At 37.6% G+C, this 14,241-nt stretch overlaps 1 protein-coding gene across 12 annotated transcripts in view; it reads right to left on the bottom strand.

Annotated features, from left to right (window-relative positions):
* Positions 1–14,241, bottom strand: part of Abi1 (abl interactor 1) — a 91,879-nt gene that overhangs the window by 11,899 nt on the left and 65,739 nt on the right. For 2 of the 12 annotated variants that reach the window (XM_042277994.2, XM_042277998.2), the window contains exons 4-8: positions 12,355–12,369; positions 11,548–11,648; positions 9,854–9,994; positions 6,482–6,582; positions 2,321–2,497 (exon numbers count right to left, since the gene is read on the bottom strand). In XM_042277994.2, the coding sequence (XP_042133928.1) occupies positions 2,321–2,497; positions 6,482–6,582; positions 9,854–9,994; positions 11,548–11,648; positions 12,355–12,369 (535 nt within the window). The remainder of the gene's footprint in view (positions 1–2,320; positions 2,498–6,481; positions 6,583–9,853; positions 9,995–11,547; positions 11,649–12,354; positions 12,370–14,241) is intronic. The other 10 variants (XM_042277995.2, XM_042277999.2, XM_042278000.2 and 7 more) reach the window with 5 other exon arrangements.

The raw sequence follows: 14,241 nt of genomic DNA, 5'->3' as shown, positions 1-14,241 counted from the left end.
ATTATATTAATTTCTAATGCGACATTGGCTGGTTTCAAACATGTAACCTTTTTCAGGAGATACTTTCTAGGAAATTCATATCAAATGTTCATGTGGCTAACAAATGTGCGAAAGACTGACACAAACTAGAAGCAAAGACTCATGTTTACTACTTTGTCTCATTCTAACAAGACAGGAACTGCTCAAGATGACTCTAACAGTCAACAGGTTTAAATGGACAGATCCGGCTTAGTAGTGGTCACCAACAAGTGATGCTAGATTAACCAAGAAAAACAACATTATTGGTTCCCAAGATCATTATATCAAAATAATTTTCATCTAATGCAAGATACAAATTTTGTTGGTAAGTATAAAAATATGAAAGAGGTTCTAAGTTCAAGTATATATATGCACTAAAAGTCTAACAGATCTAAAAATAGCATTCAGTTCACTAACAGAAATTAGTCTTCTTTCAGTCTGTTACAGAGAAGACTTGTTAAAGGGTTAGAAGGTATTGGTTTTAAAACAACAAAAACAACCAAGAGCCTCCCATCAGCCAAATAATTTTTAGAAGAACCCTTAATGGCTAGTCATGCTTGTTAGTAGTGGGAGGACAAAGACAAGATGTGCTCTGAAGATGCTCATCACCAGCACATCTACATGAAAGAAAAATGTGCACATCACAACACTAAACACACCAGTTAAACTACACCAGCAGCTCATACTGAAGGACAAGTGGATAAACAAAATACACTCAACACCTGAAGCCAAGCTTGCTTTCCACTTTCAAAAAGAATATAGATATTCACTAAGGAACAGTCCCACAAACATTTGTGAAACTAGTCAAGCCTGGATTGGTGAAATAAAAACCCTATTTGCAAAAAAAAAAAAAAATTAAAAAAGTGTGTGTATGGAGGGTGAACATAAGGATGTGATCTAAAAAGGCAGAATATGGAAAGAAATTCATGAAACTGGTGGGATAAACAACCAATTTGCTATGAGGCCCATGCCTTTGATCCCAGGCCTCAGGAAACAGGCAGGTAGATCTCTGAATCCAGGGTCAGCCTGATATCCATAGTAAGTTCTAGGACAGCCTGTCTCAAAAAAAGCAAAACAACAACAAAAACCTAGTGATAAATGATTGATTTGTGATCTATTTAGACACTAAACTACCATTCAAACCCAACAGGACACCAAGGGGAGTGTGAAGTAAAAGATCAGCTAATAGTTTAATATTTCTTAGTAGCCCGAATGAAAATTCTAGTCTGGAAAAAGGTTGCATAAAGCTAGGGTTCTCCGTGAATACAGACATTTATGCGAAAGTACTTTTCGATCTGCTGTAACCCAATTACTCTGTAATTCAAAAAGGTAAACAAAGACCAACAGCTTCTACTTAAGTCAGGCATGGTGGTGCTTGTTTTTCAGCCCAACAGCAAGAGGGCTGCAAGTTCAAGGCCAGTACACGGTGGGCAGCACCAGGCCAGTTAGGGCTACAAAGGAAGGCCTTGCTAAAAGAAAAAGAAAACAAAAACCATACACATAGCACGAATAAAAAGAACCAAGTAAATTCCCATGGAAATACAGAGTAGTCATCGTTCTTTTTATAGGACATTCAGTTCTAGAAACACCTAAAAGAGAAAAAAAGCTGCCATAGAAAAATCTGTTGGTCCATACCCACTAACTTCACGGCAAAAATAAACACTGCACAACAGGCTTATTTCAAATAGTTTCCTTTTTGGATTTAGCATCTTAACATGGAAAGTGAACTCAGTAACTATCCTCAGATATTCAAACCTTTTCATTCTAATTCTATGTCTATTTTCTAACGTTTTTAAACACTGGCTGTAATTAGTATTGGGATGTGCAATTTGAAGGGAACAGAAGAAATCAAAATATCCTTCCCATCCATTAGAATTATTCAGAGAAAGTAAGCAGGCATTGTAAATGTTTTCAATTGAAAGCATTTCAAAAGAAGCCCACAACCTTAGAAGTGATAGCCAGCAATTTCTTTTTATTATTTTTTAAAAAAAATCTTTGACTATGTTGGTGTCTTTGTATCATTACTGAACCATCAAAATCATGCCCATAAAATTTCAGACTGTTTTGTTCTCTAGTTCAAATTATACTGTAATAATAATAGTGCATTAAAGCATTTATTGAATTTGGCTAGATTAAGTATATTCAAGTGAACCTTGCAGAGATTAACATTCAAAAAAACAAAAATAAGCATGAAATAGTGTGGCTTAAATTGTTGTCTATCACAGTTAAGAATAACAGTTTCAAATAATTTCCTTCAAAAGGAGCTCCACTATTTCTGTATGCCTGCAAAACACAAGCTTACTTGAATTTTGGGAATAAAGTGGACCTCCATTAACATGAGGCTGAGCAGAGAATGGGGCAGTCACAGAGGGAGTTCGTCTATATCCACCAGAAGATGTCGAAGAAGTGGTAGAGTTGTGTCGAGAAATCTGCCTGGTCATTGTGCCATACTGGGAACCAGGAGCTGAGCCAGGGGCTGCTGAAAAGCATTAGTTAAAGGCAACCAACAAAGCATTATAAACACCCGAAGTGGCAGAACAAAGGGGTGGGGTGGGATGGGGTGGGAGTTCTTATTACTTTGTAAAGCCCGCAGCACAAAATAAAGAAAAAGGATAATGAAATTCAATTAGCTCTACTTCTAAAGTTTATAAACAAGGGAAACAGCCAGAGTGAAGAGCTACAAAAGTGACCATGGAGCATTATTATTAAACTTTTGGCAAAAGCACAATCCCAAATGCTATTTTGCTAATATTACATGTAATCTGCTTGTGCATTTCAGAATGTTACCTAAACAATGCACAATAGCAACTATTCAGACCATTTACATTATATTGGTATGACAAGTAACCTAGAGATTATTTAAAATATAATAAGGAGTATATGTGTAAGCTGCCTTCAGGCATCATGCCATTTTTGATAAAGAACTTGAACATCTAAGAATTTTGTATTTACTGGAGGTGGGGGTGTCCAAGAATCAATCATCTGAGGAAACGAAGAACAACTATATAGTTTTATATGTAAACTTTCTCCAACAAAATTAGTACCACAGATAGCCTGAGATAAAAGCTGTTAGCTGTAGGGTCATTCATAACTGCTTCATAAACAACTTCCTTTCCACAGCCAGGAGTTTCAGAATTTGATTCAAAATTCTATCTAGCTAAATAATCCAGGTTAAGTAATAAAACAATATAAACTGTCCATCAAGTGTATTTTTCTGATTTTTATAACAACTGCTAATAATTACTGTTATTAAATATGTACATTGTATTGAGGTGCTATTCTTAACACAACTAAGAAATATTCTTCCTTATGAATGAACACTGCTAAATATAGTTCCTGAATTTCCCTAGAACAACTGTTCGTAAGCTTCAGCACTGATGACAATCTCCCTTTGAAGGCTTGTTGTAAGGTAGACTTCTGGGTCCTGTCTTCAGAGTTTTAACTAAGTAGATCTAGGATAGGGTCCAAGGACTGAGATCTCTACCTCCTTCCTCCATGATAATGACTGGTCGGGCCTATTGCTCTAAAGTCAATGCTCTAAATAAGTGATTTGCAAACGTCCACTCTTAAAAATGAAAAATTAGAGGACCCCCACAAGCTATCCTTGGAGTGGTTTACACCTTTCTAATGACCATATTTGAATTCAAATGGCACAGCTATAAGATGCATTAATATGCAAGTCATATTGCATTAGGTGTCAAAGTGATGACTTCATGGAGCCTCTAGAAAAAAAAAACTCTAACAGAATGAAAAAAATAAACAATGAAGAAAGCTTTGACCTCAAAAATCTTTGGAGACCTCTTTTTAAGAACTGATAAATTGGAGTAAATGCTGGTTTAACTTTACTAGGTAACAACAGAATTTTATAAAGTGAGCACATCAACAAACTCCACCAGAAATGTCTGATCTCCACCCGGATTGGTACAGAGACATCCTCATTTTTACTTTTCCAGTGATCATAAAAATAGCATCTCATTGTGGCTTCAATGATCACGTTCCAGTTATTAAGTAGGCTGAAAGAATTTTATTTTTACAAAGACTTTTTCTTTCAATGCTATCTCCAGTCACATTTAAAAAAAAAAATTATCTCCTTCCCTCTCCCACCTCTATGCTTTTTCCTTGGTATACGTAAATGATTTGGAAAAAAAAAGTGAAAATGTTGTCAGTTTATTTTACCTAAATTGAAATTCAGTTCTCATAAAGGACACCTCATTATTCCTATCCAGATTATTGTGCACTTCAAAATTGAATGTTGTTGTAAAATATTAGTTTAAGATGTGTTACATTTGTCTATGCTGTGGAACATTTATTTAATGAGGCAGATATGCTGTATTCTTTTATGCTGCATTTGTTCTGTAAAGCTGTGTTACTTTGCCTGCCTAATCACCTGATTGGTCTAATAAAGAGCTGAACAGTCAATAGAGAGAGAAATAGGCAAGGGTGGCAGGCAGACAGAATAAAGAGGAGGAGAAAGAAGAATGGGGGAGGAGAGAAGAAGCAGAGAGGGCACCAGGGGCCAGCCACCCAACCATACAGCCAGCTAAGGAGTAAGAAGTCAAGAAGGGTATATAGAATAGAGAAAGTTAAAAGTCCAGAGGTAAAAGGTAGATAGGATAATTTAAGAAAAGAGGCTAGAAATAAGCCAAGCTAAGGCAGGGTAAGTAAGTAAGTAAGTAAGAATAAGTTTCTGTGTATTGATGTGGGAGCTGGGTGGCAAGCCCCCAGAGAGTCAAAGAGCAAAGAGTAAAGAAAACCAACTACAGAATGTAGAAATCTTCATAACTCTGTCTAGTCCTTCCCAAGTAGAAAACAATTGGAATTCATCCTATTAAGAGAGTAATTTCTTTCTTTGTTTTCTTTCCGAGACAGGGTTTCTCTGTGTAGCTTTGCACCTTTCCTGGATCTCACTCTGTAGCCCAGGCTGGCCTCAAACTCACAGAGATCCGCCTGGCTCTGCCTCCTGAGTGCTGGGATTAAAGGCGTGCGCCACCGCCGCCCAGCAAGAGAGTTATTTCATAGCGTCCTCGGCTATGTTAAAACCTAGGCTGCATCAAAATTTTTCAAAGTATGATCCAAAGGACAGCAACAGAGCACCCCCTGTATCACACTACAATTTCCTTTCCATGTTCCACTTCCTGTCTCCACCTTCACCCCAGGCCTCTGATTGCCTGAATACAAGGCAGAGTTCCAAATATGTCTCATGCACTGAAAGGACATCAGTGACACTGTTAATTTAAAATAATTTTTGAACAGTAACTGCTAGTTTTCCTCAATCTAAATAAATAACAAGTAAAAACACCATTAAGTTTGTTATAAATCATATATAGGACCATTGTGTATTGCACTGTTAAGTTCAAAGGTCTTTTACTAGGAGACATTAGTATCAGACTTAATTCTTTAACTTTGGCATTATCATCTACAATCGGATAACTGTTAACAATTTGCAATCTATCGGTTACAGGAGCTTACTGCAAATATGCAAAGTGTCATGTAGCAGCTCCCTGAGGCCTATGCAGTCTCACCCTCCACAGTGCTCACTAGGAGAAGTAGGGCTCCAGAGGGAATCAAGACAGAAATGCGTTCCAATGAACGGATTATGATTCAGGTCAGAGTATAAGAAAACAGAATTAAACATTCAAAAATGGCAGGGAAAAGCAACATACTGGAAAGAAGACAAAGAGAAAAAGAAACATCCATATGCAAAACACATTCAAATGAATAAGAATTTTACTAGGTTAAAAGGCCTTTGAGTTTATAAATGCAATACCAAAAAATGAGTATTGATAACTAGATCATTCTCCTTCAACAATATATTTGAAAAACTAAGAATATTTTCTTCTAATTATTTTTTCACTATGCTTTGTCTTTCAAATGTTTTTTTAATACTGTAAAAGTCTTCCTTTCTGAACAGCCTAGACTACACAGAAATAACCTATCTCAAAGAAGTCTCCATTTCACTGACTAAATTCCAAAGGGTTAACTGAACATTCTCCCAGAGTATGTTAAATTTATATACTTTCTTAAAAGGTAAAATAAATTTTCCTATTTTTAAATCTCATCTTATAGTCGCTGCATTTCACTAAAATAGGTGATGAGTCTCATATATAAACTAGGAAAGTCACAAATACATTAGTTTAGCAATACTGACCTTCTGAATGAAATATCATATAATACTGACTTGTTTTTGAAATAATGAACCTCAATCTTAACTATTCACAAAGACAAGTATTACTAAAAGCAAAATAGCCCAAAACTGACCTAACAAAACTATTTCTCTGTCATACACTTACAGCTGGTAAAACCCCAACAACTTTGTGAAAATTAATCTAAAAAGTTATTAGCCTTTATTATAGCTATAATCACAATCTAATCAATAACTTTTATCCACTATGATTAACTATTTTGGCTTCCCTATACAGTTAACAAAAGCACAGACTAAACCGGAGGGTACTAGACAACATACCTGGGCCAGCGGTGGGAGGCGAAGGCGTGGGCACAGCGATGGGAATGCCAATACTACTGCTTCCGCTGTTTTCTCGACTTCCACTTCCTCCACTACTTCCACTGCAAGAGAGAAGCATTTGAAAATCACTTTTAATGGCTGATCTTTAAAAGCGTCATCTAAACTGGAGCTGCTATGCATTCATCTTAACTTGGTTATAAACCTCTACAACTGTGCTCGTGTCTCCCTGTTCTTCTCAAACTCTGAAACCAACATATACATAACCGGACTCAAAACCCTCGCTGGCCTTTAATCCCGGCACTTTGAAGGCAGATACAGGTGGATCTTTGTGAGTTCAAGGCCAGTCAGGGCTACATAAAGAGACCTTGCCTCAATGTGCTAATAATCCTGAAGAGATGTACGAGCATTACAATCTCACAGAACAGTGAGTGACAAGTGTCTATTTAAAGCCTGATGTGATTAACAATAAAGAGCCTATTGCCGTGGCACACAGCTTTTATCACTGGCTACAGCTACAGGCTCTAAGTCTAAAGCCACCTGGAGTACACAGTGAGGCTTGTCTCCCTCTCCTTCTTCCTCAGAAACAACAGTGAACCATACCACCACAAAACTGAACATGAGAACACAGACTCAAAATTCAGTGTGACAGATAATACAAAAAGCAATGTACAAGACATTAAAATTTCTACTCATCTCAAAGAAAAGTGAAACAGGCATGGTGGCACTGTAACCCTGCACTCAGGAGGCTGATGAAGGGGTATCTTATCTTCTAAGTCAGTCTGGACTCTAGAACAAGCCATGCTTTCAAAACACTAAACAAGCGGAACACACAGGAGCACGCCTTTAAACCCAGGACTGGGAAGGCAGACACAGGTGGGTCTCTATGAGTTTGAGTTTGAGGCCTGGTCTACATAGCAAGTTCCAGGCCAGCCAGGGCTACATAGCAAGACCTTGCCTCAAACGCAAGCAAACAAAGAAACTGACAAACAAAACAAAATATAATATAGAAAAGCAAACTGAAGAAAGGTTCCAAGGAATTTTCTGGAAAACGAGTGTGGTGGTGTGAGTAAGAACGGCCCCCACAGGCTCACATATTTGAATGCTTAGTCATCAGGGAGTGGCACTGTTTGAGAAGGATGAGGAGGTGAAGGCCTTGTTGGAGGAAGTGTGTCATTGTGAGTCGATTTTGAGGTTTCAAAAGCCCAAGCCAGACCCAGTATCTCTCTCTTCCTGCTGCCAACAAATCAAGATACAGAACTTTCAGTTCCTTCTCAGCACATGTCTGCCTGTGTGATGCCAAGCTGATAAAACCTCTGAAACTTTTAGCAAGTCTCAATTAAATGTCTTCCTTTATAAGGGTTGCCGCGATCATGGTGTCTCTTCACAGCAATAGAACAGTGAGTAAGACAATGAGCCTAACACAGCAAGAAGAGAAAAAAGTTTAAAAGTAGTCACCTGACTACAACAGCCGCTACTAATAAACTCCCTTCCCTCGGAGCCAAAGGTCTGTCCTTCTGGCTGAGACTAAGTACTGTCTAGCACACCAGTCCCTCACTATGTTGCCCAGGCTAGCTCCAAACTTCTGATCTCAAAGGATCCTCCAGCTACCACCTTCCAAGTACACACCACAGCACCTGGTTCACACTGTATTTTAAAAGCAGTATTATTTGTTCAATATGCCCACAAACCCAACAAGGCAAAGAATTATAGTGCCTGGGTAAGACTATTTTATCCTCCAATATGATCAATTTATAATTAGAATATCACATTGTAATAAAAGTTATAAAAAAAGCCACTGAACAGAACAAACTAGCTTAAATATGAAATTCTCAACTCATTCAAGCCAGGAGCTCAATACTCAGCTTTGTGTCAGACCTAGGACTATTTGTCCACTTCAGCTCTTCCGCAATTCCTGACTTCAGTGCTTCTCATCTGACATAAGGATAGGAGGTGGCCAATTACACCCTGTGGGCTAAAACTGGACAACAGCCCAATTTTTGTCTATGAGCTAACTTTTTTTCCTAAATAGTTGGAAAAAACTCAAAAGAGGAATGCTAATTTGCAAAACATTATAAAGTTATGGAATTCAAATTTTAGTACCGTAAGTAGTAGACCACAGTCATGTTCATCCATTTATAGACTGTCTACGGCTGCCATGGTACTACATCTGCAGCAGTGATTAAAGAACCCATAAACCTTGACATAATGACATTCTAGAACTGTATTTTAAAATAGATGTTCGTATTTCAACACAATGAGCTTCTGGAAAAAAACAACAATACTATGTTTTACTTGCTTCTGACTGGCATTTAATAAAAGTCATTCTAAATAACTAGTGGTTGAATGAGATTAAACTAATACTACCTCCACTTTGGAAAAAACATACTTTGACCCTGTAATTCAGCAGCGACATACATAAACCAAGCTAGGTACTTCATAAAGCACTTTGGGCAGCTACTTTCTAAAGGATTTTTAACATAGCCTAGTTTACCAACTCTGTTCAGAAATCTTCTTCAGAAACAAGCTGAGTATTCCCCCTCCAACAGGAATCTTCCAAAGGATTCGATTATGCCATGTAACTTCTATGGCATTTAACCCTTTGTCTAAAAGCATTTAAGAGTATTTGCCCTGTGCCCTTTTTAATGGGCAGGAGTTCCTAGGAAATAAACCCAGGAGCCTCATACATACTAAAGATATAGCCTACCACTGAGCTATACAAACCCTAACCCGGCCTTAGGACATTTAAAGATGTATTAAAAAATCATCCTTGTGCCAGGGGGATGGGGATGATGAGGGGTCACACTTTGTTCCAAAATGTCATAATGATACCTTATATGTAAATTTAAGAGAGCAAAAAAATTTTAGGCTCTATCCGGGTTTTTTGTTTGGTTCTGTTTGTTGAGACATTGCCTCATGTATCCCAGCTGGCCTCAAATTCACTATGTAGCTGAGGATGACCTTGAACTTCATATCCTCCTGCCTCCAAGTGCTAGGATTACAGGTGTACTTCAACACGCCCGCTTATGTGGTGTAGGGGATTAAATCTAGAACTTCCTGTATGTTAGACAAGCACTATGCCATCTTAGCTACATCTTCAGCCTCTAAAAACTCTTTAGTTTTAATCCCAATATGTACCTGTATCTGTCAAAGAGGAAATATATCCTACTGATAGTATACACAAATGAAAACAAACTCAAAAGAAAAACTGAAATTTGATGGGATCAGAAATATGAAGAAGAATGATCTCACCTTTTACATTCACTATCAGCATTAAAGTCGTACCTCATTTGTATACTGTGGCTTTAAAACTCATCACTCACCAGTCAACAGCATACGCTCTCAAGAGCTCAAATGTTCAGACAGAAGTCTTACCTATGTGTCCTTGGTCTCTGATTTAAAGAAGCCGTCCTGCCTGGACTATGCTGGCTTCCAAGTCTCGCAGGACTAGTCATGTAGTCATTAGGAACTGTTGGAGGTTTAACTGGCTCTAGCGTTTTGTAAGGGGTATTCCGTCTAAAGAGGAAGAATGAACAAATGGATAATGAATGAGAGAAACAAAATAGCACCCCTCCCAAATTTACAGCAATGTAGCTCTATAATAATCTCTATCTGAATTAACTATAACAGAATGTTTTTTCCTATTTTAATTTAAAGAAAGTTAAGACTGGCGAGATGGTTCAGAGGGTAAAGGTGCTTGTCACCCAAGCCTAGAGACCTTAGTTCAATCCCTAGAACCCATTTATTTGCACATGGGAACACACACACACATACACAGCCGCTCTCTGACCTCTAAAAAGTGTATAGCACAAGTTACACACAGACTCTCTTTCTCTAATGACAAACAGTATAAACAAAAACTTTAACTGTGACATAAATTTTGCTGTTTTAACATAAAAATTAAAATTTGTTGCTCTTTCTTGGGAAAATTATTGGAAAGGGTCGTTTAGAGTTCTAATATCACTAAAAATGTTGGTTATATTTTTAATGCTTAATAATATAAAATAATAAAATACATTATACCTAGCTTAGTCACTCATAAGCCTTTCGGGAAGAGGAGGACAAAAAACAACAAAGAAAAGTTGGCTACTAACTGATCCCCTCCACAAAAGCAAGAAATTTAATATGGTATTTCTAAGTAACTAATCTTTCAGAAACATCTTGGCAAATATTGATACAATTAGTACCAAGACCGGGACAAGAAGTTACCACTACCTTTCCCAGCTTTCCAAAGCTACTCTGGTGTGAAGGGGCCTGTGACTAGCTGGTGCACGAAAGCCACCTGAGTGGTATTCAGTGTAAGGTGCCATGGAACAGAGAAGCAGGAGACGGAGACTAAGGAAAACTACACAAAGCACACCACTTATTCAAAGGGCCATAAACACACGGGGAGGCACCGAAAGGAACTCTCTGGCTAATCCATTTAAAAATAAAAAGTAAAGCAGCTTTACAAGTTTTAAATGCACAAACAAAAAATGATACTCATTTACACATACACAATAGATTATTAATACCTGGCATGGTGGCACCCACAATCCCAAAGCTAAGGAGGTGGAGACAAGCAATCTAGCTTACTACTCAGCCAATCTAGGCTCATTGGTGAGCTTCAGGCTAATAAGAGATCCTGTCTTTAACTTAAAGTAAGTGGGCAGCTTTCCTGAGAGTAAAACCTGAGGCTGTCCTCGGGGCTCCACATATGCACATGCACTCATGCACACAGGCATGTACGCCTATGTACACATTAAACACACACGTGTATACATGCATACACACAGGTTATAAAGCAAGCAGACTGGTTTTAGATTCTGCTTAGAGAGGGAAGAATCAACATTAGTCTCAGCCAGCAAGATGGTTCAGAAGGTGATGGTATCCCGCCAAGCTGACACCCAGAGCGTCATCACAGGACCCACAGGCTTTACAAGCTGTTCTCTGACCTCCCTACACACATGCACATAACACACTCACAAAACAAATGAATGGAAAGGGTAGTGCCACCAGAGAGAACAAAAAACAAGGAAGCATGCACTTAGATCTCCAGAATTCTTTGTAGAATGCAGTTGAATTCATACCCCAAAGTTCCTCGGCCTGACACGGGAGGGCTTGGTGGTTTCTGCGTGGGAGGATTTGTTCTCGACAATGTGCCAGTTCTTGCAGGCTGGTTATTTCCGTGCTAAAATGTGGAATGAAAGATTTTATTTTTGTATCAACTTGTTCTCTTGATGTTTTAACATGATGTCTTTTCCTTAATATCAGAATGTGAAGTAAGGATTCCCAGACAGTACTAATAAAGTTTGGTATTATATTTTAAAAGTTCAAAAGCCACCTGCATTCAGTTCTTCCTATCATTTTGTGCTACTCGTATCAACTTATGCAAAATACAGGTGAGACTACTAGATTTTATATTTTATTGTCAGACATATTCACTGATATCAAACTTATCTATATTCAAGAATTAGGATTATTAAAATGCTTGAATAAACATTTATATTGCATAAATGTAAACCACAAAGCTGTAAATCTGATAAAATACTCGTCTCAAGTATAATCTTTATCCTAATAATTCAGCAACAAAATCACATATGACGTCTGGGAAACCTAACTCTAAGTCAATGGAAGCAAAGCAACTGTAAAAACATGAGCAAAGCAGTAACTGTTAGCAAGATTAATGTTCCTAAAGTGCAAACGTCAATATATCTTGGATATATTAACACAGCCAAGCTAAATGCTGATTTGATCTAAATTTGAGCATATTTAATCTATGTAAATCCTACAGGAAAAAGCAGACAGACATAAGAGTTTTCACATTTTAGTGGCTTTGCAGCCTCTGTCAACATAGAGGAAGTACTGTGGATCAAATGATAAGTAATGTGTCTTACCTTGGCTTTTAGCCACTTTATGTTGGCAAAAACAAAAAAGAGGGGAAAAAGTAGAAATTAATTCTAGGTAAGTTGTATCTGACAGGACAGGTTGACGTTTTCATTACTCAATTTATGTTAACAAGCTTTATCCAGCCATATTTCATATACATTGTAAAAGAAAAGTATCTATAGGAACTAGGGAAATATTTGTATGTTACACTTATTTTCCCACAGTACTGGGAACTGAACTCAGGACTGCACACATACTAGTCAAGCACTCTACCAATGAGCTACATCCAGCCACCAAGTTTGCCAGACTGGGGATGAACTCACTTTGTAGCCCAGACAAGACTTGAGTTTATGATTGTCTTGCCTCACCTTTCCAGGTAGCTGGGATTGCAGGCTTTTGTCACCAGGTCTAACCTACTTGTACTTTTAAAAACAAGTTACTTTCTAAGGAAACTACCAACTAATTAAGCCAATCATAAGTAGGCCTCAGCATTTCTTAGGTCAGCATTTAACCCATGAATCTAATCCAACTGAATTACACATGATTGGGAGCTGGAAAGGCATCTCAGCAGTTAAAAGTTTGTAATGGTTTCTACAAGTGAGGGTATCCAGTACCCACACGAAGCATTGCACAACCACCTGTAATTCTGGTGACAAGGGGTCAAATGCCCTCTTCTGGCCTCCACAGGCACTACACTCATGTGCACACACCCCTATACACATATATGCATAATTAAAAATAAAAATATTTTAATATGACTTAAACTATAATAATACAGACAACATATAAAGCTATTTTTAATTATCAGTATACAAGATCTAAGACTTTATTGGATAATGAAAGCCCAAGTCATTATTTGAGTGACAGTATTATACTATAAAAATATAAACCTTGAATACTAAAATTTGAAATCATAGTTTAAGGCTGGGTACAGCTATCTCAAAAGTAGTTTAATATGTGGAAGTCTCTAAATTAAACCCTAATACCACAAAAAAATAAAGTAGATAACTAATGAACATATGGCTAAACATTACTCAGATATTAAGAGCACATACTGCTTTTAAAGAGGGCTTGCAGACATTCTACAGGACACAGAGAGAAGCGACTGAGAGACTCTAGGCCTGTGGGCTGAAAAATGGATGCCCCAAATTTACAGAAGAACTTTTGGTGACTGTCCAGGCAGCCAGCTGTCTCTATCATTGAGATTTTTGCAAGTTGCTTACAATTCTCTTCCTGCTTACTTAGTAATATTATATCCTTCTGGGTCTTTGATATAGTTGAAGACTAGATAGTTATAATTTTCCTTGGTTATGATAAAAGATAACCTAGATATGAAACTTTAAACTCACAAATATAGGATAGAATATTTTCTTTAATTTTGCCAAATGCAAATAGACTAGATATTGTAACTGTAATTTTTGCTTGATAACTGATCTATTATATGTAATTTTACTATGTTAAAGTTAAAGCCTTCCTTTTTGATTAGACAGAAAGGGAAAAATGCTGTGGAATGTTCTGTGTGCTGTGAATGTGTGTTGCTCTGATTGGCTGATAAGTAAAATGCTGATTGGCCAGTAGCCAAAGTATAGGCAGGATAAGCAGACAAGGAGAATTCTGGGAAGAGGAAGGCTGAGTCAGGAGTCGCCAGCCAGCCACAGAGGAAGCAAGATGTGAAGGCAGAACTGAGAAAAGTTACCAAGCCATGTGACTAAACACAGATAAGAATTATGGGCTAAACATAGATAAGAATTATGGGTTAATTTAAGTGTAAGAGCTAGTCAGTAATAAGCCTGAGCTAATGGCCAAACAGTTATAATTTTAAAAAAATATAAAATAAAATAAAGAGGGCTTGAGGTAGAGCTGGGTATGGTGCCTTTAATTCCAGCTCTTGGGAG

The sequence above is a fragment of the Peromyscus maniculatus genome, chromosome 5 (assembly GCF_049852395.1).
Source record: "Peromyscus maniculatus bairdii isolate BWxNUB_F1_BW_parent chromosome 5, HU_Pman_BW_mat_3.1, whole genome shotgun sequence".
In the NCBI taxonomy this organism is placed as follows: domain Eukaryota; kingdom Metazoa; phylum Chordata; class Mammalia; order Rodentia; family Cricetidae; genus Peromyscus; species Peromyscus maniculatus.
The sequence above is the reverse complement of the archived record's forward strand: the minus strand, read 5'-3'. Positions and strand labels throughout refer to the sequence as shown.